This window comes from Prionailurus viverrinus, chromosome B4 (assembly GCF_022837055.1).
Source record: "Prionailurus viverrinus isolate Anna chromosome B4, UM_Priviv_1.0, whole genome shotgun sequence".
In the NCBI taxonomy this organism is placed as follows: Eukaryota; Metazoa; Chordata; class Mammalia; order Carnivora; family Felidae; genus Prionailurus; species Prionailurus viverrinus.
The window spans coordinates 15,208,823-15,236,729 of NC_062567.1; the positions used below are offsets into that span (position 1 = coordinate 15,208,823).

Sequence of the window (27,907 nt, forward strand, 5' to 3'; positions counted from 1 at the left end):
CTTGCTTACTAACTTACCCCTTAGTCCCCCCACCAAAGAACGTGGTTCTCAAATGTGGGTTCCTATCAGAACCATATGAAGAGTTTAAAAAAAAAATACTAGTATCTGTATCTGTCCACAAAGATCCTGGTTAATTGGTTAGTATCATGGCTTAGGCATCAAGATTTTTAAGACTTAGTCACAAGATTTTAGTGTGTAGCTGAGGTCAGGAACTACTTCCCTACAGGAAAGCATACATCCCCAGCCCACCTCTATAGCACCTGCTTTTCCTTCTCCCAAAGGAGAAGCCTTTCAGGAAAACAGTTCTGTAGTAACAGCAGTGGAAATTCTTTCAAGTTACCTACATTAAGCAACAAAAGCCTTCATTCAGCACTTTCACTGAATAACCAAAACTCATCAGGCAATTAAAGACAAGCAGTATCATAAAAGAGAGAGATGAAAATGTGAAAAGAACAGTTATTCCCAGAGGAAATGGATGACTCAAGGTAGTGGACATTTGTTATATTTTCTTCTTGCTTTCAGGGTTGTGAGTTCAAGCCCCACATTGGGCATAGAGCCTACTTAAAATAAAAAATTTTTAAATAATAAAATATGCATACTATGGACCAAAAATGTAATCATAAAAAGGAAACATAGTTATTTTTAAGTATAAGATGCTAGTTATGAAAAAAATAAGTCTAATCTTGTAGAACTATATACTGATTTACTTAAAGGAGATCTAATTTGACATCCAGGATTACTTCAAAATTAGTGGTGTTGAGGGTATAGGTGGTAATACAGAGGAAGCAAGACAGACTGTGGGTTGAAATTACTGAAGCAAGGTCTTGAGTAGGTGGAAGTTCATTATAATATTTCTTCTACTTTGGTAGGAAAAGGAGCTGGAAACAGGTAGAAGGGAAGACAATGATAATAATAAAACTAATCTTTTCCCTAGATCTTCAAATTATACTGAGATCAAAGACTGTAATTTGTAAATCCTTCTTTTATCTAATCCTTCAGTAATACATTGGACTTTATTATGATACCAGGTCGGAACAGATTTCTGTTTAAAATTGGATGTTTTTTGGATACTCCAAGGGGAGTTAATTACTAATGTACCATAATAATAATAATCACATTAAAGTCTGAGAAGAGTATTAAGAGAAAATGTGATTTGTGTGATGCCTCAGCCACCACTTTAAAAATACATGTGACTAAATGGAAAACAAAATGACATGCATTGGCATGGTGAAAAAGTGGCTTTTTTTCCCCCATTCATTCATTTAACAAATAATCGTTGAGTCCATTTTTTGTCAGCCACTGTTGTAGGTACTTAGAATACATGTAGGTCAAATCAGAGAATGATCTCTGCCATCACATGGCTAACATGGTAGCAGAGGGATAGGAAATCAATATCAAGCATTATAAATAAATTATATAATATATTAATATATAATACTTAAATATATATTAATCATATTAATATCAATTAATATATTAATTATATTAATAGATGTTCATTAATTATATTAATTAATTACATTGTGTTATAATCAATATAATATCATATTATAATGTATATTAATTAAATATATTAATTATATTAATATATATTACATTAGTTATATTAATGTATCCATATTATATTAATTATATTATATTGGTATGTTTATATTATATTAATATATTAATATATATTAATTAAATTATGTAACATATATATAGTAATTTGTTGGAAGTTGTTAAATGCCATGGGGGGAAAATGGAAAAAGTAGAGTGGTAAAAGAAGAATCGATCAGGAGCCAGAGACTGGGGGGGGGGGGAGGGGGGAGGTGCGTGGCTGAGGAGTTTTGGGCTTGGGGGAAGGGCAGGTAAATTAAAGGAATGTTCATGTGGAGCCACTGGAATGAAGGGGCCTGCATTACTGCTTTCAGTTTTATAAAGGGTTGAATGGATGTTGAATAGTTGCTCTTTTTATCCATTCATTCCAATCCAAGCAAAATAATTTTTTTAAACAAAATGAGGAGAAATTTCAAAGGGATGTAGAAAAAGGGTGTTAAAATCAGTTAAATGTCTCCTAAAAGTCAGGCAGTCTAAAAGAAGATAGGCATGTTGTCTGATTTAATATTTTTAAAATATTGTGACGTGGAAGATATAAATTCTTAGAAAGATTTAAAAAGCTGATCAAGTCCATGGGCGTGACTGAGCAGGGGGACTTGAATATTAAACTCTCTGACTCAAAAGACCTTTCTTCTATTGCCTACACTGTCCAATATGATAGCCACTACCACACAAACTGTTGAGCCCTTGAGCTGTGGCTGGTCCAAATTGAGATGTGCTGTAAGGGTAAAACACACATTGGACTTCAAAGATGTAGTACAAAAAAACAACATAAAAATACATCAGTAATTTTTTGTATATTCATCATTATATATTGAAATCACACTTTGGATACATTGGGTTAAATAAAATATATTACTAAAATGTCACCTATTTCTTTTACTCTTTTACTTTTTTTAATTTTTTTAATGTTTATTTAGTTCTGAGAGAGAGAAAGAAAGAGAGAGACAGAGTGCAAGTGGGGGAGGGGCAAGAGAGAGGGAGACAGAATCCAAAGCAGGCTCAAGGCTTTGAGCTGTCAGCACAGAGCCCCATGCGGGGCTCAAACTCATGGACCCTGAGATCATGACCTGAGCTGAAGTCAGACGTTTAACCACCTGAGCCACCCAGGAGCCCCTCTTTTTACTCTCTTAAATGTGGCTACTAAAAATTCTAAGACTCCGTATATGGCTCACAGTATGTTTCTATTGGACAGCCCTGTTCTGTAGTACACACACATAGGGAAGACTTTCTTGTATACAAAGTGACTAAAACACTAGCCTCGACTAAAGAAATACTGGAAAGTACACGTCTCTGGATATCTTTGAAGATGGGCAATCTCTTGTTTATGAATTCACACTCTGCCAGCTAAGACCTGCAAAGATGATCTATTCAGCTTCCAAGCTCCTTTAAGAGGAAGCTGCTTATAAAGCAAAGTGGTGTAATTATAATAATTTAGTCCAATATATTATCTTCAGAATATTTCATTATGTATATTAACAGAGTACATCCATTAAACAGTGACACAGTCTTCTTATGATATCAGCAATTTCCACGTCCAAAAATAATGGTTTTGGCATTATTGCTCAAATATGATACTACCTTGTTCCATAATTTTCAGGTTCATTATTTCATTGTTTTATAAGTATCTGGGCATTATAGTTTCTCTAAAAGGAATTTACCAAATTCATATTTATTTATAGACTTTATTTCTCAGTAAAATAATGAACCATTAAACTTATTCATTTCTATCTTCTCAAAAACTTTTCTCTTTGTATTAACTCCTTTTTTTCTAAGTGTTCTCAAACTGCCTCTCTATTACCATATCATACTTTTTGCTTTCAAGCATCACAGTTCTCTTACCTTGAAAAAAAAAAAAACCAAAAAAACTAATCTCTTAACTTCACTTTAAAGTACTATTGTTTTTTTTTTCTCATATCTCAAATTGCCTTTCCCCACACATTTATTTATATTCTATACCAACTTACATCTTTGGTTCCCTAAAATCTGTTTTCTACAAAAATTATTTTCTCAGCAAATAATTATTGGCCACCCCCTCTTGATCACTGATCTGAACACTGTAGTGAGGTGTGTTTCCCAAATATAGTCCCAGGTCTCATGGAGCTTATGTCCTAGCGTCTTTGAAGACTTCATGATTTTATAACCATACTGACCTGATTCTTCTCATGTTGCACTTTATATTACTGATAAAGCACACCTTCTTGAAGTTTCCACCTGCAGTGGACTGTGATGTGTATTTCCTAATGTTACGTATGTCTTTGATGCTTTCTCTTCTTCCTTCCAAAACCTAAATGTGAGTCTAACTCCGTATTCTGACTTTTACTCTTTATACCTCTTCCTATACTTTTTGCTGGCTCAGAGTTTTTATTCTTTCCATGCTCAAAATTTGCAAATTTCTGCCTGCCTCTAGTCTCTATTTCCATGTTCGGCTCTCACATTTTCAGTTGTCAGCTGGATAATTTCCGACGTCTCCAAGTCCCATATCCAAACTCAAACTTACCTTCCTTTAAGAAAGAATCGCCTCCTCCTGCTCCTAATATATCTGTGATTGACATTGTTATTGTTTAACACAATTCTTCCTCATTTTCACGTTCACTCAGCTCTTTATTCTCAATTTACGTGTTTTTACTTCTCTGCATTTTCACTTCTATCATCTTAAGTCACTCTTGGGCTATTGCAAATGTCAATGAAACTCATCTCCAATGCAAATACTCTCCTAAACCAGGCCACTCTTCACACAGATGCAGAATTAATACTCTTGAATGGTGACTCCTGATCCTGCAAATGATCAGAAGCCCTTCATTGACTTTTAGGGCATCATTAAGGGCTTTCCAAGTTCTTCCCCAAGTTGAATTTCTGATTTGTATTCTCCCACAAACTCTGTGTTCTTGTTCCTCAGATGTGTTCTGGGTGTTATAAATGTCAGTTTTCGGTCATATCATTGTTTTAGCGTGACTTGTAATTTGTGGTTGATAGTGGATGCAATGTGCCAGGTAAAAGGAACTAAGGTAAACAGGCCTACTTTGTGAACTTTTCTGTTTAAGGAAGTAAGGTCATGTTTACTATATTCTGTTTACACTATTACTGCAGAAGTCAGAAAGTATAACGTCCTCTGACATCCTGGTTCCTTTGGCATCTCCCTTGTGTTTTGGTTTCCCTAGCAACTTCTATTTCTTTTTATTTTCTTTTCTTTATTTTAGAGAGAGAGTGTGTGTGTGTGCGTGCACAAGCACTGGGGGGAGGCAGAGGGAGAGAGAATCTTCTTTTTTTAATTTTTTTATGTTTTTTTTTTTGGGGGGGAGGGGCAGAGAGATAGGGAGACAGAGAATCTGAAGCAGGTTCCAGGCTCTGAGCTGTCAGCACAGAGCCCAACCCAGGGATCTAACTCATGAACTGTAAGATCATGACCTGAGCCTAAGTTGGATGCTTAACCGACTGAGCCACCCAGGGACCCCAAGAGAGAGAGAGTCTTAAGCAGGCTCCATGCTCAGTGTGGAGCCCAACACAGGATCTTATAATCCTGGGATTTTGACCTAAGCCAAAATCAAGAGTCAGATAGATACTCAAACAACTGAGCCACCCAGGTGCCCCTCCCTAGCAACTTCTTCTTAAATAAGGCTAGAGGGGGGTGCCAGCATGGCTCAGTAAGTTAAGCAGCCGGTGGACTCTTGATTTCAGCTCAGGTCATGACCTCAGGGTTTGTGGGTTTGAGCCCTGCATTGGGCTCTGTGCTGACAGTGCAGAGCCTGCTTGGAATTCTCTCTCTCCCGTCTCTCTTTCTGCTCCTACACCACTTGCTCTCTTTCTCAAAATAAATAAATAAACTTAATTAAAATAAAAAATAAGGCCTGAGAGATGGAGTTATTTCCATTGCAGCCCCCTGCTAATATATAGGATCCTATCGACGCGGTGGTAAAGACTAGAGGCCGTGAGTGGAAAGGTCATCGGAATGGAAGCCTTTCAGGATTCTATGTTCTTTCAGTCTTCCAGTGAGCTTGTGCTCTCTCATTGGGACCTTCACAAGTGCTTCCCAGTTCTCCCGCCCTCTTAGGTAAGATAGGAAGTCTAGACCTTTTTTTTTATTTAAAAAAAAAATATTTTTTTTAATGTTTATTCTTGAGGGAGAGAGAAAATGGAGGAGGGGCAGAGAGAGGGGGAGACACAGAATCTGAAGCAGGCTCCAGGCTCTGAGCTGTCAGCCTGATGCGGGGCTTGAACTCATGAGCCATGAGATCATGACCTGAAGTCAGACACTGAACCAACTGAGCCACCCAGGTGCTCCGCAGACCATTTTAAGAAAAATAGACACATGTCAAAATGGCTTCTTTTCCCCTCCCCACGGGAAGGAAACAGAGGGGATTTTTACAGTCTTCACTGTGGGAATTTGGTAGGGCTTCTGGAGATAACACTTTGGAGATGCCCTTTAGACTCATCCCCAGGGAGTTCTTATCTCTCAAGCTTTTCCACAATAAGCCTCCAGCAATTTCTTAATTACAGGTTAAGTTTCCCTCACCCAGGGCTGGCTGGCTCCATTAGTGGTTCCTGCTCCTGTGGTTTTGCTGCACTAAATTCTGATTCTCTGTATCTGCCTTTCTGTCTCCAGTGGTTTTCCCTGTGATGTCGACTCTAATTCTCTGCTAGATCTAAGAAGAGTTTTTAATTTTTATTTTGTCTGGCTTTTTTGTTGTTGTGAAGATGAGACTGTGCTTCCTAAGCTTCTCACATGCTACAGTGGAAACCAGAAGTATCCTCTTACTCATTTTTTTTTAAGAATGAACTTTTGCCACTCTAAACTGTTTTCTTTGCCTATTATAATCTATCTCCATTATATTCTTTAACATGTTAATAAAATGACATGTCTTCTGTAAAGTCTATTCTGAGTCTCCCAACTTAAGCCATCTTTTACCAGTTGAACTACATGGCATTTACAACCTACATCAACATTTAGTATTATAGGCTCACAATAAACCCAGTGAGCTGTTTTATTATTATTATAATTATAATTATAATAATTATTATTATTATCATCATCATCATCCTACCTGATAGATGATGAATATGAGACATAGTGGGAATTCAGTGATTTTCCCAAAGTCACAAGGCTTGCAAGTATCAGAGTTTGGATTTGAACCCAGATAGTCTGACCCAGAATTTGTCTTCTGAATACTACCTGCTGCTAGCTTTTTTGTTGTTGTTAGATTCTTTCGGGTGTGTTTCATATTTTCCCAGCTATAACTTGTCCATATCCTTAACATCCAAATACAGGACTTGGTGCCTTCTCTGTAGTAGTTATCCAATCAATAACTTGGGATGGGTTATCTTTCTTGTACTACTAGAATCATCTTTATAGCCATTTTCTGAATTTCCCAGGAGAGTAGCACTAATTTGCACCTTTGGCCTAAGCACTTTACATGTAGTGTATCACATATAAACCCCATGAGGTCAAGTATCTACTTACTATAATAATCTCTTTTTGCTTCTCAGTCTGAGAGAATTTACATAGGTTGCCCAAGGTCACATACCTAATAAGCGGTGTAGTCAGGATTTGAATGGAAACCTTCAGCTAAAGTGCCTGCAAGCTTAACCATTGGACAACACCGCCTACAGTTTCTGCTCATTACATATTCATTAAAATAACAGACAATACTGTTTTCTGTTTCAATGAAAATAAATCTTCCTCTGTTCTCATATGCTTTTCATGCTCTTTCGGGTAAAATGGCTCTGAAATCGAAAAATGGCAAAACTCATACCATTTCTCAATTACCTAAAGGGATTATATTATGCTTTATTAATTCTGCCTTTCTACATGACTAGGAAACAAGTTTTCTTTTTAATCTCAATTTGGCAAATAAAATCAAGTTACATAAATGCTATTAAGCAAATGCACGTTTCTAAAGGCATCTTGACAAGACCATGATATATAAAGAGGTTCTTCAGGGTTCTTTCATTATGAACATTAAGAGATTCAGAATCCTTTGTCTCTACCTCGACTTATAGGAAGTGCCAACTAATTCGATTCATATAGCACCTTCATGTGATTGAGGTATTCTTGCTGCTGAGCAAATTAAAAGCTTTCACCATAAGACGGATATATCCCATTTTGGCGTGTCTCAACTATAAGCTTCATTTTTATATCAGATCAGTGATTACTTGAGAGGGGACAGTTTATAGAACCAAAATTTGGTGAATGGTATTAAAATGCTACATCCCTGTGAAAAGTATTTTTTTTTAAATAGGTGATAATTACTCTCAACAGAGAGTGATGCCTGAAAAATAAACTGTTAGAAAAGGTAGAAATAAAGAAATGCCAAATCTATTCATTATACAGCTTTTCAAAAAGCAAATCGAAATGATATATTGAAAGACATTTTCATCAAATACCACGAAAAAAATTCATTTGACTCTAGAGTCACAGTATCTGTGGTTGCCATTTTGACAACTTCAAGGAAATTTTGTTCTCTCTCTGAGCATGTTTACATTTCATAGCCTTTAAAACTTGCAGACGAAAAGAGATTGAGGGCATTTCAACAGATAATCATTGTATCCCCTCTGTTGTAGATTGAGGGACAGGCAGAAATTATATAGGATATGGAATCAAGCTAAGTAAGTCTAACTCTGAACAAGGGAGCATTTGCTGTTTTGAAAGAGAGGCATACTGCATCACATTTTAAAAAACCATTAGGCAGCTTTATTTCATGAGCAAGAAAAAAAAAGACTAAAATTGCCTACAATTTAAAGCTGGAAGTGAATTCAGATCACTTGAAGTGGGAAATTGTCTTTTATGATGTGACCCTAGTACAAGTGAGTATGATTCTTCTGAGGGCACTGGAGCTGAAAAAAATATGGTATTAACTGTCTTTTTATAAAAGAAATGTCAAATTTATTACCTTATGACATAATAACCTGATGAAACATTTTCAAAGACTCAAGATTGTAGCTAATAACATCTAAAAGGCAAATTGGAGTCTTTACTCCATGCCAACCCCAAAGTGAGAAAGAATGGCCATGAAGCACACTGATAGATTCTGAAGGTGGCGAATATATTTATTTTGGCACTCTAACGTCAAATAACAATGGTATTCCGAACAAAGTGATGCTGAATTTACACTATTTCACACTAAGGGGCCCCAGTTTTTTAAAATGTGTGTAATTCTTTAGAGTTTTTAAGGTAAAAATTGCATATTAATGAGAAACTTCCATCCAGTGCCTGATTTTAACTAATTAAGATCTGACATATAAAATCTGTACACTAGGAATCTTAAGAACTTGTAATCCTAAAACCTGTACAAGCAAAATTGAAATATTACACTGAAATGTAAAGAAAATGTCAGGAGGCTGAGTGTAGAGAGAGGTAACATTCAGACATGGATAATAAATGCCCACATTCCAGAGTACTACATCTGGCAGTATTTAACTCCAGTTTTACAAACCTAAGTGAACACTTTCTGATACAATATGCCAGAATTAAGTAACTTTTAAAATGGCCAGCAGAAAGCTGTAAAACTGTCTCAAACCAACAATCAAAAAATTCTGCTTCCATAGAAGTGTAGTTCATGAATGTTGGGAAAAGTAAGCATTGGGGAAAATAAATGTAGTATAGGAAACGAAGGTGGTTGATCATTCCAGAGTCACATATAGATAAAGTCAAGTGGTTCAATGATTTACCATTAAATCCTAAATATGTTGTGGCAGTTGAGACTTTTAAGCTTTATTATCTGCTTTAACAAATTCGGAACTTTGTGTGGGAAGCTAGATTGACCTTCCCCAAGGATTTTGCTACATATATAAATAGGTGGCTCTCAATGGAGCAACTGAAAGTTTATAAATGTTTGAAAGTGGGTCTAGTCTGAGTGTGCTAGATAAAAAATGAGTCTATTTCTGAAAATATAATTCAATGTAAGCTTTTATAACTTTGTGATACAGTACATAATTCCTGGATAATTCATATATTTCTATTAATAATTTCAAGAGGCTAAGCAACTTTTCACCTTTATGATTCTGAAGAAAAAATACGGCATTGCAACACATCCATTCCCCTTACAAAACCAAGCTTGGATATGCTAGAGTTCTAGAATTAAAAATCCACAATGACTATATTTGCAATGGTTGCTTCTAAATTGCCAGGCATAGTTTTGTGTTCTTAAATTTTAAGATGGATAAATGTTCACATTTGCATGCATTAATACATCAGCCAGGAACTAACTTTGGTAATTTTTGTGTTTGACTGCAGGATTTTATTAGACCAAATTGAATATGCAAATTAGACGAGGCTAGGTGGAGTAGACTTTGAAAACTCACCCAGAGTCCCCTAACTAATAATCGGAATTGCTGCCTTTGATGCTGAGTCTTACATAACACTGTTTGTCTTGTGCTGAAATAAATATACTGCAGTGAATGGATGGATTATTATCATCCCCAGTGAATTTACTTTTTTTTTTACATTAAGTACGTATGTATGATACAGCCCTAAATGCAAACATTACATTGTTCTACATTCCTTTCAATGGCGTCATATCTTTACCAAACTGGTTTTCAGTAGTTACTATGATAAAAGTAAGTACTTGGGAAAATAAGAGTGAGATAGGAAATAAAGGTGGTGATGTTCACTTTGATTTCAAGGTTTGAGAGTTCAGGCTATGCCTAATAAGTACACTCTCCAGGGGCAAGTGATTGTAGTTATTTAGGAATGATTTTTTTTTTCAATCTGTGTGTATTAGTCTTTCAAATGCCTGCAGTGTTGTTAGAATATTAACAAGTATTAAGTAGTTTGGACTTACTTACTTAATAAACAAAACCAAAATATTGCTTCCCACCTGGGGTGCCATGAAAAAATTACTGAGACCCTGAGAATGCTGTGACCAGAGTTACATGAGGAGCCCATAGGCAGTGACAAAGGATGGAGAATTTGGGTAGACTGCATTCGGGTTGCCATGCAAACGTAAAACCTACCTTTTAAAAATAAATATCACATGATTAAAATTATTCAAAAGAGACATCTGAGTTAGTGAAAGGTTAATGCATTTATGCAATTAAAGGAAGAAATTTACTATAATACAAGGTTTTAAACCAGAATTCCTAATTTTTAAAACAGATTAAATTTGTGCCCATGAACACAATCATTTCTTTTTCCATTGCTCTATTTGATTTTCAACATCAGGTTAGCAGTAAAGCATGGAAAGATATATATTTAAAGTCCGAGTTATACATGATTTGCTTTTGAGATAGAAGTATATTAGTTCTCATTATGTATGTCATACTAATTAAGAGCTGAGCTATGAAATGCAGTTTTATACAAACATACTTAAAGGTAATTTGCCTTATTTGGAATTAGGTCAGGGCTATTTCTTCATACCCAAAATAGGATGAGTAGATTCCATGATATGCTTTAAGTATATAAGTAAAGTTATAATTGAGCTAGTTGGGCTATTCTGTATTATCCTTATTCAGGATAATGTTGTAAAATTTGTCTGATATTGTATTCCAGATGCATTGGGAATCCTTAAGGGTGTAAAAGGCAATAAAATGAGGGAACATTTAGATGTTCTTATTTAATCAAAGATAGCATAGATTTAAAGAATGGATGTTCTTAATGAATAAGCCATAGTTTTTAGTAGATTTGACAGACGGAGTCTAGGTGTATCTAGACTGTGGATGCCATGTGTATGTTTTCATTTTCCAAATAAGAAAACAAACATATGACATCTTTGGAAAGAAATAGCAAAGAATACCTTTCTGTGGCTGCACTAAAAATTGTGTGCAATTTTCCTAATCCAATATTTGTTAGTACATGTGTTTCATAAAACAGTGAGGATAGAAAACAGTTCACTCATGTAAGCCAGGAAAATTTTCAACTTGTTTCCACCACTATTTTATATTGAGGAAAATCTTGCAGCAATAATTCACATGTCATGTTCCTTGGTTATTTTTCTTGATTTTTTTTATTTTTCCAGACTTTATGAAGCGTTCTAAGTGAAGCAAATATTTTCAGTAAGGAACTTAAAAAAAAATAGATGCAAGTTTCTTCCAGTGTCCAGTCTGGCATTTAAGGAGTTTGGAAGTCATTATTCCCTTCTTCCTAATAAGAAAAAAATAATAAAAAAGCTGAATGAACTAAAATCAACAACTTTTTTTAGATTTATTAGAAAATTGAGGTCTCAAGGCAAACCACAATCCCCAGCTTGGAGATGAGAAGGTGGAAACAGAAAATCACAACTTACTGGAGGAGACACCCATGAACTGAAACCTCTACAGGAGTCAGTATGGGGCAAGAAATCCTAAACTGTAACCAATGGATTGCTGCAGTCTCAATGTGGATAAGTTGGAGAGATAGTCCAGGGGGATTCAGTGTTAGGGAGCCCCCACACTTTTCTCAGTTTTGACTTCAGGCGTCTTGTTAGTTTCTCACAGTGAGGATAAGAGGAAAGTCCTTTCTACTTTCAGAAAGTTGAGGGGAAAAATAGCCATTCTGAAAATTTCCCAGAGCATTCTGTACTTCATAACAAAATCTACCTTCAAGAGAAGCTATTTTACCAGCACCTAACTGACCTCAGGGAAGAAATACCCAATAATGTTTAAGAGATGGGAGAGATTACTGGGAAATTCTGTTGTTTCTTGTACTGTTCATGAAGTGGCATAGTGATATTTTAAAGAGAACTTGGGTTAATTGTAATGTATATTGCAAACTCACTCTCAACTACTAGAAAAAGTTTAAAAAGGTTATAAACAATTGGTAGGAATAAGAGATGATAAAAAATGAAATCATATGCTCAATTAAATTCAGAGAAGACCAAAAAAGAGTGAACAACAACAAAAGAACAATAGCAGTGATTCGCAAATAATAAACAAATAAGGTAAATGTTAATTCCAACTATCTCAATAATCAGCTTAAATGTTGCTGATCTATATTCACCAGTTAAAAGACTGAGACAGAGAAGATGAAGCCAAAACAAAACTAAAGAACCACATATCATCAGTAGGAAATCCACTTGCAGTATAAATACATAGGTAAATTAAAGGTGAAGAATGGGGGAAAAATGAAAGAATGGAAAAAGGTGTAGTATGTCAACATTAATAAAGAGAAAGTAGCAGTGGCCACATTAATTTCAGACAAAGAAGACTTCAGAGGAAGGAGAATTATCAGGGATAAAGGTGGGGATTACAAAATGATAAAAAGGTCATTACTCTAAGAAGACAAAACACCCTTCATGGTGTAAGCACGTGACATCAGACCTTCAAAACACACACAAAAAACCCTAATAGCACTGCAAGGAGAAATAGATGACTCCACTATTATAGATGGAGACTTCAACATCCCTCTGTCAGTAAATGGGCTACCAAGCAGAAATCAGTAAGGACTTGTTAAACTGAACCACACCATCAATCAACCAGATATTTTTGCATCTATAGAATACTTCATCCAACAATAGCAGAATATACATTCTACTCAAGTTCACATGAAACATTCACCAAGATAGACCACATTTGGGCCATAAAACACACTTAACAAACTTAAATCCTAAACGTGTGCTCTCAGACCACACTGGAATTAAGGTAGAAATCAATAACAGAAATATAACTGGAAAATTCCATGATACTTGAAGAATAAACAAGTAGACTTCTAAATAACATGAGTCAAAGAAAAACATCTCAAGAGAAATTTTGAAATATTTTGAATTAAATAAAAAAGCAAATACAACTTATACAAATGTGTGGGACACAGTGAAAGTGGTGTATAGAGGGAAATTTTTAGCATTGAATGCATATATTAGAAGAAAGATATAAAAATCAATAATCTGTACTTAGGAAACTAGGAAAATAAGAGTAATTTAAATCCAAAGTAAGCAGAAGAAAAGAAGTAGTAAAAATTAAAGTAGAAATTAATAAAGCTGAAATCAGGAAATCACAAAATAATCCAGTTAAGAAATGAGCAGAAGATATGAATAGACATTTTTCCAAAGAAGACATCCAGATGGCTAGCAGACACATAAAAAATGCTCCACATCACTCATTAATAGGGAAATACAAATCAAAATTACAATGTGATACCACCTCATACCTGTCAGATTGACTAGAATTAACAGCACAGGAAACAACAGTTGTTTTGCAAGGATGTGGAGAAAGGGGAACCCTCTTAAACTGTTGGTGGACATGCAAACTGGTGCTGCCACTCTGGAAAACAGTATGGAGGTTCCTCAGTTACAAATAGAACTACCCTATGATCCAGCAATTGTACTACTAGGTATTTATCCAAAGGAACAAAAATATTGATTCGAAGGGGCACATGCACCGTGATGTTTATAGCAGAATTATGAACAGTAGTCAAATATGGAAGGAGCTCAAATGTGCATCAACTGTTGAATGGATAAAGAAGTGTGTGTGTATATACATACATTTATATATATATAACAATATTACTCAGCCATGAAAGAATGAAATCTTGCCATTTGCAATGATGTGGATGGAGCTAGAGTGTATTATGCTAAGCAAAATAACTCAGAGAAAGACAAATATCATATGATTCACCCAAGTGGAATTTAAGAAATGAAAGAGATGAGCACAGGGGGAAAAAGAGAGAGAGGCAAACCATAGAATAGATTGCTAACTATAGAGAACAAACTGAGGGGTACAGGTGTGGAGGTGAGTGAGAGGATAGATTAAATGGGTGATGAGTATTAAGGAGGGCACTTGTGATGAGCACTTGGTGTTATATGTAAGTGATGAATCACTAAATCCTACTCCTGAAACTAATATTGCACTATATGTTAACTAACTAGAATTTAAATTAAATCTTGAACTTTAAAATAAAATAAAATAACATAAAATCATAGAGAAAATCAAAGCCAAAAGCTAGTTATTTGAAAAGATTAATAAAATTGAAGAGCTTCTTGCCATACAAACTAAAAATAAATTAAAAAAAATTTGTAATTATCAGAAATAAAAGGTAAACCATCATTACCTACCCATGGGCACTAAAAGGATAATAGAGAAATATTATGTACAACTGTATGCCCACAAATCTGATAATCTAAGTAGATAAATTCCTTCAAAGACGCAATCTACCAAATTCACATGAGAAATAGATAATCTGATACAAGCCTGTATCTAATAAAAAATTACATACATAATTAAAAATCTTCCAAATCAGAAAGTACTAGACTTAAATGGATTCACTGGTGAATTCTCCCAAACATTTGAAGAAGAAATTATACCACCTATATATATTCCGGAAAATACAAACAAAGGGAACATTTCTGACCTTATTCTATGAGACTGGCATTTCACATCAAAAACAAAGTCCTTACAAGAAAGGAGAACTAAAAATCAATATCTCTCATTAACACAGATGCAAAAATTCTCCACAAAATATTAGCAAATCAAATCTAATGAAAACAAATATATATATGCAGCACAACCAAGTGGGAATTATTCTAAGTATGTCAGCCTGGTTTAATATTTGAAATGCAATTAGTTTAATCCTTTACATCAACAGAGTAAAGCAGAAAAATGTAATGGTCATATCAATAAATGCAGAAAAAAGCATTTGACCAAATCCAACATTCATTTGTGATAAAATACCTCAATAAACTAAGAATTAAGGTGAACGCACCTAACTTGATAAAGAATATCTTCAGTGCTTGCTTCTGCAGCAGAGTAAAATTTAAATGAAACGGAGAAGATTAGCATGGTCCCTACATAAAGATGACACATGAATTCATGTATATATATATTCCATATTTTTATGGTGACTATCATTGATAATACCATATTATATATTTGAAATTTGCTACGAGAGTATATCTTAAGTATTCACAAACACACACACACACACACACACACACAATAAATATGTTTAGTGATGGATGGATGTGTGAATTAACTCAGTTGTCAGAATCCTTTCACAGTGTGTATGTGTATCAAATCATCATGTACATTTTAAATATATTTCAATTGTGTAGTCAGCAAGGCAGTATGGTACTGGCACAAAAACAGACACATAGATCAATGGAACAGAATAGAAAGTCCAGAAATGAACCTACAACTATATGGTCAACTCATTTTCAGCAAAGCAGAAAAGAATATCCAATGGAAAAGAGACACTCTCTTCAGCCATTGGTGTTGGGAATACTGGATGGCAACATGCAGAAGAATGAAACTGGACCGCTTTCTTACACCATATGCAAAAATAAATTCAAAATGGATGAAAGACCTAAAAGTGAGACAGAAAACAATCAAAATCCTAGAGGAGAACACAGGCAACAACCTCTTTGACCTCAGCTGCAGCAACTTCTTACTAGACATGACACCGAATTCAGAGGAAACAAAAGCAAAAAATGAACTGAGACTTCATCAAGATAAAAAGCTTCTGCACAGCAAAGGAAACAATCAACAAAACTAAAAGGCAGCCTATGGAATGGGAGAAGATATTTGCAAATGACATATCTAATAAATGATTAGTATCCAAAATCTATAAAGAACTTATCAAACTCAACAACCAAAAAATAAACAACCCAGTTAAGAAATGTGCAGAAGATATGAACAGACATTTTTCTAAAGAAGACATCCAGATGGCTAAGAGGCACATGAAAACACGCTCAACATAACTCATCATCAGGGAAATACAAACCAAAACCACAATGAGATATCACCACACACCTGTCAGATTGGCTAAAATTAAGAACACAAGAAACAATAGGTTTTGGCCAGGATGTGGAGGAAGGGGAACCCTCTTGCACTGTTGGTGGGAATGAAAACTGGTGCAACCATTCTGGAGGTAGGGAGGTTCCTCAAAAAACTAAAATAGAACTATGCTATGATCCAGCAATTGCACTATTAGGTATTGCCCAGGGGATACAAAATACAGATTCAAAGGGGTACCCGCACCCCAGTGTTTACAGCAGCAGCAATATCAACAATAACCAAACTATGGAGAGAGCCCAGACGTCCATCAATTCATGAATGGATAAGGAATATGTGGTATGTGTGTACACACACACACACACATACACACACAGAATGGGATATTACTCAGCCATCAAAAAGAATGAAATCTTGCCATTTTCAATGACATGGATGGAGCTAGATTATATTATGCTAAGCAAAGTAAGTCAATCAAAGAAAGACAAATACCATATGGTTTCACTCACCAAGAATATCTAAATAAATAGGAATACATTCCATGTTCATGGATAGGAAGAATGGATATTTTGAAGATATCAATTCTTCCTGATTTGATGTATACGTATAATGTAATTCCAATCAAAACTCTAGCACACAATTTTGTGAATATCAATAAACTTACTTTAAAGTTTACATGGAGAGACAAAAGACCCAAAAAAAACCAACACACTATTGGAGTATAAAAACAAAGTTGGAGGAGTTATAATACCTTATTTCAAGACTTACCATAGGCTATAGTAATCAAGACAGCGTTATATTAGCAAAATGATAGACAAATAGATAAAAGATATGGAACAGAGAGCTCAGAAATAGATCTACACAAATAGGATCATTTGATATTTGACAAAGGAACAAAGGTAATTCAATAGAGAAAGTATTGTCTTTTCAACAAATGGTGTTGAAACAACCGAACATCCATATGCCAAAAAAAAAATCTTGACACAGAACTTAAAATTTTCATGAAAATTAACCAAGGTGGATTATAAAGCTAAAAGTAAAATGTAAAACTATAAAACTCCTAAAAGACAAAATTGGAGAATATTTAGGTGTCTTTGGGTTTGGTGATGATTTTTCAGATGCATTACCACAGTTGTGAATGAAAAAGAGTTTGTGAGTTGGACTTCATTAAAAGTAAAATTTCTTTGGGCACGTGGGTGACTCAGTCGGTTGAACATCCAACTCTTGCTTTTGGCTTAGGTCATGATCCCAGAGTCGTGGGATCAAGCCTTATGTCAGGCTCTGCAAGGAGCATGGAGCCTCCTTAGGATTCTTTCTCTCACTCCCTCTACCCCTTTCCCCTGCTCACATGCACTCTTTCTCTCTCTATCAAAATTAGAAAAAAAATAAATGAAAACTTCTGGTCTGTATAAGACACTATTAAGAAAAATAAAAGATAAGACAGCAACTGGGAGAAAATTTGCAAACACATATCTGAGAAAGCACTGTGCCCAAAATATAAAAAGAATGCTTAAACATAACAATAAAAAAACAACCCCAATAAAGCATAGACTAAAGATCTGAGCACATACCTTATTGAAGAACATATACAAGTGGCAGAGAAGTATAACAAAAATGGTGACAAGATGTTATCAGGAAAATGCAAGTTGAAATGAAAATGAGATACCAGTGCATACCTATTACAGTAGCTGCAATCCAGAACACGGACAACACCAAATGATGATGAGGAGAAAGGGGAATGAGGACTCTCCTTCATTGCTCATGGGAGTGCAGAATGGTACCGCCAACTTTGGAAGACAAGTTGGCAGTTTTTTACAGAACTAAACATACTCTTACTATCGGATCCAATACTTGTGCTCCTTATTATATACACAAACGAATTGAAAACTTATGTTTACACAGAAATGTGCACACCGTTGCTCTCAGAGCTTTATTCATAATTGCTAAAGCTTAGAAGAGACCAAGATGTTTTTCATAGGTGAATGAATAAACAGTGGTATATCTATACAAAGGAATATTATTCAGTCTGTGATAAAAAGAAATGAGCTAGCAAGCCACAAGAAGATATGAAAGAACTTTAGATGCATATTGCTAAGTGAAAGAAGCTAACTGTAAAGGCTACATACTGTATAATTCCAACTATATGGCAGAATAAAAAGATGAAACAATGGATATACTTGAAAGATCAGTTGCCAGGTGTTTGGTGGGGAGAGAGGGAGGAAAAGATGAAGAGGTGGAACACAGGGGATTTTAGAGCAGAGAAACTATCCTGTACAATACTGTAATGGTGGATGCATGTCATTATAAATTTGTCAAAGTCCATGGAATACACAAGGGAAAGAATGGACCCTAATGTAAACTATGGACTTTACTTAATAATTATGCATCAATGTTGGCTCATTCATTAACTGTAACACATGTACTGCACTAATGCAAGGTGTTAATAATATGTGAATTACATGTGGTAGGGAGGAGGAGGAGGAGGAGGGAGTATAGAGAACTCTGTGATTTCTTTCAACTTCCTTTAAGCTTAAAACTGCTCAAAAACATAAAGCCCATTATTATTACTTTTTGTTAATGGGCACAAGATCAAGCAATCCCTTAAGACTTTCATCTCTATTTAGGCCGTATGAGGACTACAACCAGGCTGTCTCATTTGCCACATATTTGTATTTACCAACAATCCATATGGTGAAATAATGTTCTCTATGAACATGAACAGGCAGAAACTCAGGGCATCAGTTGGTGCGAATGTGGTCACCTAACTCTCCTTTGCAATTCACTCTGGCTACTTCTATTTTTAACTCTATTCAAGGGTGTAATGCATGAGTGTTCCTTCCATTGAAGAATTCAGTGTTGGAGAGATAAAGGTAACTAACATACTGATTCCTCAGAGGGTACTAAATTTACCTGACAACCAGCTCTTAAATAGGAATGCTTCATAAAAGAAGCCTCTTGTACTATTAACTCACAATTCATGGTTTGAAACCACGTATCTCAGTAACAATACTAAAATGTCACAGGAAAAAAGGAATACCTTTTATTGGAAAATATTTTAATAGCTTTGATTTAAAGCTACAAATATTTAACCTAAGAAAAGGTGTATATATATATATATATATATATATATATATATATATATATATATATATAAAACTATATATAGGTTAAAAAACTATACATAATATATATATTATGTATATATATATATATGTTTTTTACTGGTACTCCATTACATTCACTACTATTCTGATCAGTGTGGGAATCAGAGCAACTGAAAATGAGATACAGTACCAATCAGCCTCTAATACCCTGTGTCCCTGCTCTACTCACAGCATACAAAATATTTTACTTACTTGAAACTGACAGGTTTGAGCAAATTAGAAGAAAAGGAATAGACCTTCAGAGTCAACAGAAATATCTGATCACTTAATTCAAGAGTCACCTATTGAGGTGAATTTTGTGAATCATATAATCGTAGTGACTTTCTTTTTCTTCTTTTTTGGTTCAAAAGAATTGAACCCTATTGTTATATGACTCCACAGAAAGAAAATGAGTTGTGTTTAATTGTGTGTGTGGGGGGGGGGTGAAATTTGCACATGGTTTAAATATATTCTTCCTCATGCTATAACACATATCATTGTACTGATAGTGTTGTATTCATCTGTTTCAAGGTAGTGGCCAGCACTTTCTGTATGTCAACTCATCTGGCCCCAAAGAAGGATACACGGCAAGAATCACTACTTCCCAATACTTTCCAGCAAGCCTCGGAGTGTGTACTGTTCGGTTCTGGTTCTACATGGTTGATCCCAGGAATATGGGGATATTAAAGGTACAGAAGGAAGGGAGAGATTTCTGTTTCACTGAAATATTCATAGAATGTGTTTCAACATTTTTTCCTTTTTAAATCACACAACACCAATGCTGATTCCATTAATCTCTCATTTCTTTCTGGAACAGTGGGACTTTGGCAAGCAGTCCTGTCATTCGTCTTAATCTCATTCAAGATTTATCTCGTTCATGGCTGCCACCTGAACTCAATTATGGTGCATGCTATTTAAAAGATCATCTAGAGATAAAAGAGTATGGGCATATTGTGCATGCGTCCTCTACTAACAATTTAGATAGGGAAAATGAAGAACTGTGATGGGAGGGATAATGATAAAAAGAATTTTCTTCCCCAAACAAGGTAAAGGCAAAGACATTTAAGATCTTCAGCATATCTCAGCTTACCCTAAAAACAGTAGGCTTGCTCCCTTTTTGATTAATTTAAGACAAGAATCTGCCTCAAACACAAATGTCTTTGAAGAAGCAGGTTGCTACATTTTTAGTTCATCATATGAAATATCAGCAAGCTTTTCAATCAGCCAGAAGCAATTTTGAAATCTTGATTTCTAATTGAAAGATTATACATCAGAACACAGAACCTGGTGTTATTGCTTTGTAATTATACAACCACCTGTTGTCTGAATAAATATAATTGGAATCATTGACTTTATCTCAAACATTGTCCCTTGTAAACAATAGCAGTTGGTAAGTGATTCCTATCTTTCAGGCTGGGTATTTAAACTTTGTGTGCGCTCCCCCTTTTGATTCTTCCATTCACCTCATGAAGTAGAGTATTTTCCCCAATTTTACAATACAAAAACTAGCCATTGATAGAAAAGGGAGCTTTTCAAGTAAAAATATAGAGAATTTGTACTGATTCTACATGGATGTCTATTTTCCTAAAGAGAAACCAGTAAAAAACAACAGAGAGAGAGATTCATTATTAACAGTTCCAAAAGGTGAGTAAATGAAGATCTTGTGAGGATTTTGGATTTTTTTTCATTGTTTTTATATACAATGTATGAAAACTCAGTAGATTAGTCTATTGTTTATGTTAAAACGCTCTTTATTCAAAAAGAGCATCCTTATTTCTTGTAGCTGTTCACCAGCTAGTTAGTACTACAGACTAAAAGTCCCCCCCCACCACCACCAAATTCATGTGTGAAATCCTAAGACAGCTATTTCCATTGCCCATTGCTTTTAGCCATGTTTCTATAAATATGTAAACTTTGAAATGAAACATTGCCCTCAAGTCTTGATTTTTGAGACCTTGCTCTTGATGACTATTGTTTTTTCTAACCAGAGAGCGGCAGGTAAGTGTAGCAATGCTTTTATGCTCCAGGTAATCTTCAGACAGGTCTTCTGAGAAGAATAGGGGAAATTGCAAAGCCTGACATCTGCCTCTTGTAGAGAAATCACCCTCCCGTACCACAAATTGTTTTGATAGGGTTGACCATCATTGTAGGTTGCTTTTCCCACCTCGACAGCTGACTCAAGGCATAGCCTTCTCCAATAGCTGGTGCAGGTGATAGGAGGATTTGTCTTTCTTCTGTATTATAAGGCACAAGGTTGTAGGCTGGATTTGGGTTATTGGAGGCCATCTTTCCCAACGTGGGGAGAGATATTGAGAAAGAAGCTAATACAGAGAAGGACTCCGACTGAAGAAAGAGGAAGAAACAGAATGGGTTTTGCTCTGTTTAAATCCTGGATCCTACTGTGTCTGAGCCAATAAAATTCTCGTTTTGTTACTTGCTACTGAAAAGTCCTAAGTGTAACAGAAATCTAAGAGAAATTGTTTTCATGATGTATCCTTATGTCGCTGATGAACATAAGGATAAGTCTCACTTTCTCAACTATTGGTCTGGAAAATCTTGTGTGTATATATATACACGTGTGTGTGTGTATATATATACACATATACGTTTATATATTTATGTATGTATATGTATGTGGTTCTGAAGCACATGGTATAATTATGCTCGTCTGAAACTCTTTTTTTTTAAAACATTTTTTAATGTTTATTTATTCTTGACAGAGAGAGAGAGAGACAGAACGTGAGTGGGGGAGGGACAGAGCCAGAGAGGGATACAGAATCTGAAGCAGGCTCCAGGCTCTGAGCTGTCAGCACAGAGCCTGATGCGGGGCTCAAACTCACGAGCCATAAGATCATGACCTGGGCCGAAGTCGGATGCTTAACCAACTGAGCCACTCAGGCACCCCTGAAACTATTTCTTAAGTTAATTACATAAATCCTTTAGAAAGGATATGGCAAAGAAAATACCTAAGGTGAAGATTTTTAGTAGAGAGCCTAGGAGGCAATACAAATAGCAAGGCACACCTAAGAGAGATTTAAAATTGTAGTTTTTGGTAGGATGCTTTCTGGTCCGCACAAATTTTATGTAATTGTATGAAGCGCTAGGCATCCCTAGCCCTTCTATGTTTTGTTCTGTATCCCAGAGAACTCCACTTCCCAAGCTCCTTTGCTCTCTGCTTTCCTGCATGGGTTTGGCCAGTGGAAGGCACTGGCCAAAGATCTGAGAGCAGGAAGACTAGACAGGCCTTTCTCCTCCCCCTATCCTATCCTCCCCCTCTTCCTCCTTTCTCCCTCCTCCCTTCCCCTCCTTTCTCATGTCCTTTGTCTAGGCTGAGTTTCTAACTGCATTCCATTTATGACCCAGACAAGCCCTCCCTCCACTAAGTGTGGCTGCCAGACTCCATCTTCTAAGCAACTCAGTTTCAGTGACTACCTCCCTTTGACTCTAGTGTTAGAAGTGAGACTATGTTCCTAGAATACTTCATGATTTCCTTAGTGATTTCTCACCTTTTCCATAAGCTTTGTGACCAGTTCTCTACATTAAGTTTTCTCTAATGAAATCCTGTCATTTGCAGCAACATGGATGGAACTGGAGGGTATTTTGCTAAGTAAAATAAGGCAGTCGGAGAAAGATATCATATGTTTTCACTCACATGTGGAGCTTGGGAAACTTAACAGAAGACCATGGGGGAAGGGAAGAGGAAAAATAGTTTCAAACAGAGAGGGAGACAAACCATAAGAGACTCTTAAATACAAAGAGCAAACTGAGGGTTGGGAGGGGGGGCGGGGAGAGGGGAAAATGGGTGATGGGCATTAAGGAGGGCACTTGTTGGGATGAGAACTGGGTGTTGTATGTAAGCGATGTATCACAGGAATTTACCCCCAAACCAAGAGCATAGTGTATACACTGTATGTTAGCTAACGTGACAATAAATTATATTAAAAAAATTAATAATAAAATTTTAGAGTGTCAAAATAAAGAAGAAATAGATTAGATTAGTTTATATTTTCTAGTTTGGCCCTATCTGGTATAAGTGCCCGCCCCAAAGAAAACACAAATCTTTTGAAAATATTAACTTGTAACATAATGAAAAAATTTGACTGAAGCCCAGTCAGTTTAAATTTGTCCTCCTTATATTAACTTATTAAAAACTTGCCCTTCAGCTGGGGAAGACAGAAAACACAGTTTTAAAAAATGCAAATATGAAAACCTCAATTTGTGATACAATACTCTGGAGCAAATAAAACAGTTTTCTGTAATAAATAGTTACTCATGGTCTGCTGAGAGAGTTATTTTACACTGAATGGTAGGAAAGTCTCTCTGAGAAAGATGACATTTGATTTTAGGCTTAAAAAAAAAGAAGGAGGCAGTCTTGTGAACATCTGGAGTAAGAATGTTCTAGGAAGACAGAACAGGCTAGTGAAAAAGCTCAACGTAGAAGGTATCTGAAGGCCAGTATAGCCGGAGCAAAATAAACAAGAGAGAACGAGATGATGAAACAGGCAAGATCCAGCTCATGTGTGTGGGGCCTTGTAGGGACACAGGAAATTAGATTTTATTCTAAGAACCATAGGAAGTCATTGGAGACGGTCTTAGTCCTCTTGGGCTGCTATTACAGGTTACTGCGTACTGGGTGATTGAAACAACAGAAATTTACTTCTCACGATTCTAGAGGCTGAGAAGTCCAAGTTTAAGGTACTGACCAATTTGGTTCCTGGTGTGGACCCTCTTCCTGTTTTGCAGACGGTTGCCTTCTCGCTGTATGCTCACCTGACACAAAGAGAGATCATCTCTCACATGCCTCTTCTTATAAGGACATTCATCCCATTCATGGGAGCTCTACCCTAATGACCTAATTGCCTCCCCAAAACCCCACCTCCAAAAATCAAAACATTGGGGTTTGGAGCTGTGATACGTGAATTGGGGTTGGGGGGACATGTTCAGTCCGTAGCAAGAGTATTAAATTGTGGAATAATATAACCTCATTTGGAAGTTTAAAAGATCTGTCTGGCTGCTGTGTGGGAAGGGGTGGGGACTGGTGGGTGGGAGGAGGCCAGACGCAGCAGGGCAACAGGAGGCGAGTTAGAAGACGATTTCTAGGAGTCCAGAGCAGAGAAGATGTGGCTTCATTTACAGTGAAGTCTAGGGATAAACTGGTAAGCAATTTCTACACATGATGAATATTTAGATCTTCACTGGCATAGATTATTTTCTAAATAAAACACACTCTAATTTTATTAGTGTATTAATGAAGAGTAGCATATAAAGCCAAAGTAGATAAGACATGTACAGTCAGTGAGATCAAGGTGAAATTCAATTATGATTTTTATTACATTTTAGGATAAAAAGTCAAACAATTCAGATTTATCCCAGCCTGCAGAGTTGGCAAAATAGCCTGCATAAAGAAGGCATGTGTTTTATAGAAACTAGGAACCCTGATCTAAAGGAGTAATATTTGGGATAGTAAATGGATAATATTCAGAATAATAAAATGTTCATATAGACATCAGTGTTCTTTGATTCAAAGTCTTGGGAAATAAGAGAATAATAGTAAAACATACTTTATTTTCTAGGTCAGTATTTTTCTGTCTTTCAATTACCTACCTACATACAAAATTAAAAGCACTCCTTAAAATGGTGCTGGTCACATTTTGATCCACATTGCTAATAGAGCCCTGAGTGAACCAGATAATTTCCTGTGAGATTACTTAGTTCCATTAGTTCAGCTTCCTAGCTTCTGGCTTGTTTTGAAATTTAGCTAATTCAGGTGAGTTATTTAATATCTACAAAAAGCAGTAAAGTTTGTCACAGGAAAAGAGAATTTCTTTAAAAATGACCGATATCCTTTTATTATTCCAGACTCATTTTTAAAGACACAGAAAGGAAATGAGGGAACTTTTGGAACTGATACTTTTCATAACATTTTTTGTCATTTACAGAAATTTCTAATTGCTCAGGGGGAAAAAATGAACTACTTCCTAAAACTTCCCTCAGCAATAACAGATGAATCAATACATCTGAATGGACTTCAAGAAGCTGATTGTTCATATTTCGGAGAAGTTAGCCTACTGTGATAAGATGATCTTTACCTTAGAGTTGAGTTTTAGACCCAAATGATTTCTGCTAAAACCTATGGAAATTACCGTGTAGAAGTTCCACCCAGGAAACTATTGTTCTTGTGGTACCATGCTTGTGAATTTTGTCTTGTTTTGTTTTAATGTGACATTTAGGAAGACAGTAAGAGCAGCGGAGAAAAAAAAAGACTGGGAAAAATATCAGATGGTTACTATGTGCCATACACTGAAGCCCTAGATAGATAGATTAGATAGATAGATAGATAGATAGATAGATTAGATAGATCAATCTAATCTTCACAACCTCCAGTGAGGCAGATACTGACATTATGTACATTTTAACACAGGAGGAAAATGAGATCCAGAAAGCTCTAGGAACTTGTGAAAGGTCATAGAGCTAGGAGATGGCAGGCCAGGGTGTCCCCAGATCCACTGGCTCCAATCTGCACTTTTAATTACTCTGCTACACTGCCTCTTAGAACTAGATGGTTACTTTTATGGTACATTTTATGCTCTATATTTTTATTATTAACACTCATATTTTCAGGGCACCTGGGTGGCTCAGTTGGTTAAGTGTCCAACTTCGGCTCAGGTCATGATCTCACGGTTCATGGGTTGGAACCCTACATCGGGCTCTGTGCTGACAGCTCAGAGCCTGGAGCCTCCTTCAGATTCTGTGTCTCCCTCTTTCTCTGCCCCTCCCCTGCTTGCACTGTCTATCTCTCTCAAACATTAAAAATGAACATTAAAAAAACCCAAAGTCATATTTTATTTTATACCAATAGTTATTCTCTAAAAGGTACTTTGCATGTTTTATAATTCTGCATATTGTAGTTTTCAGAATAAATTCATATTGAATTGCAAGTTTTACAAAAAAATGACATAATCGTTATTTAAATGGTCAGATGTGCCTCCTTAAATGTGTAGTGTGTGTGAGATGCCATGGGGGATGCCTGAGGTATTTGTCTTACCTATCATTTAATCCTTCTTTTCTGTTGTTTCTAGTGATTAACTTTTATTTTTTAATTTTTATTTATTTCTGAGAGAGAGAGACAGTGTGAGCAGGGGAGAGGCAGAGTGAGGGAAACACAGAATCTGAAGCAGGCCCCAGGCTCTGAGCTGTCAGCACAGAGACTGATGCAGGGCTCAAACCCACCTACCGCGAGATCATGACCTGAGCAGAAGTTAGCCGCTTAACCAACTGAGTGAGCCACCCATGCGCCCTGAACCGTTGTATTTTTTTAACAATGTCCTCCCTGAGAATAGACTCAAGTGTCTTCCTATAATATCAGTATCCTGTATTTTAATTTGATAGGTCTCATTGATTAGAAGAGAAAGGTAAGATTATATCCGTATGCCAGGCATTTTGTTAGGTAGTTTACCACTTAGGCCCCTGTGATTGGGTACATATAGGAGAGTGGGTCAAACACACACGTGTTACCTCTCACATAGTAAGAATCACAGGCTTATGTGAACAGCCTAGCAAAGGTAGGCATGCAGATGTTTACAGCAATGATACTTTAAAAAAAAATTTAATGTTTATTCATTTTTGAGAGACAGAGTATGAGCAGGGGAGGGGCAGAAATAGGGAGACACAGAATGTAGAATCTGAAGAAGGCTTCAGGCTCTGAGCTGTCGGCACAGAGCCGGATGCAGGGCTTGAACTCACAAGCCGTGAGATCATGACCTGAGCCAAAGTCGGACGCCCAACCGACGGAGCCACCCAGGTGCCCCAGCAGTGATACTTTGATAGCTCTGGGCTGACTTGTGCTGTGTATCTTCCATTGTAGAATATAGAAAAATTAACTTTGGGATGGTAAAAACACTTGCCTAAGTTGCTATTAAATTATAAATGATGAGGCTGGAAAAGTACCACAGAGAATGCAATGGCTGACGCTTGAGAGATGGAGCTAATCTAAGCTGACCTTCAAATTAGACTTTCCCTTTAGAATATAATAAAAGCATCAAAAGAAGAGTGACCTCAAGTCAAAGAGCTGTGCTGCTAAATATTAAAATCAAGTCACAGTTTTAAGACAGAGATGTGGGAATTTGCCGAAGAAGGTATTTCTTACACCTGCCTACAAACGGACTCGGTGCAAAGTCACCTTGACGAAGAACCAAAAGTCAGCTTTGCCTAGAAGTCTGAGTCCCAAGCTGAATATGACTTCTTAAAAAAAAAATTAACATAGTCAAAGATAAAGCAACCTTCTTTTACATTTTTATTTTGAGAAAGCTGTCAATGTTTTATAGACTCTGATTTTAATGCTTTGCTTAGGAAGCCCTTTCCTGTCATAAAGTAACAAAATATTCTCATTAGTTTTGGTTATTACTACGTAATTTTGATTTCTAGACTTAACTAATTAAGCCACTTATAATTCATTTTGTGTATATATGGAGAGAGGTTAGAAGCTCATTTTTGTTTGAGAAGGTATATTACTTTGCCACGGCTGCCTTAAC

At 36.1% G+C, this 27,907-nt stretch overlaps 1 protein-coding gene and 1 non-coding gene across 2 annotated transcripts in view; both read left to right on the forward strand.

The window, feature by feature from the left end:
• MALRD1 (MAM and LDL receptor class A domain containing 1) overlaps positions 1–27,907 on the forward strand; it is a 779,242-nt gene that overhangs the window by 559,220 nt on the left and 192,115 nt on the right. Inside the window, exon 32 of the mRNA XM_047865740.1 lies at positions 19,908–20,065. Within this exon, the coding sequence (XP_047721696.1) occupies positions 19,908–20,065 (158 nt within the window). The remainder of the gene's footprint in view (positions 1–19,907; positions 20,066–27,907) is intronic.
• LOC125171400 (U6 spliceosomal RNA) lies at positions 15,234–15,337 on the forward strand. Its single transcript, XR_007154316.1, has one exon. It is a non-coding gene; the product is annotated as a U6 spliceosomal RNA (small nuclear RNA).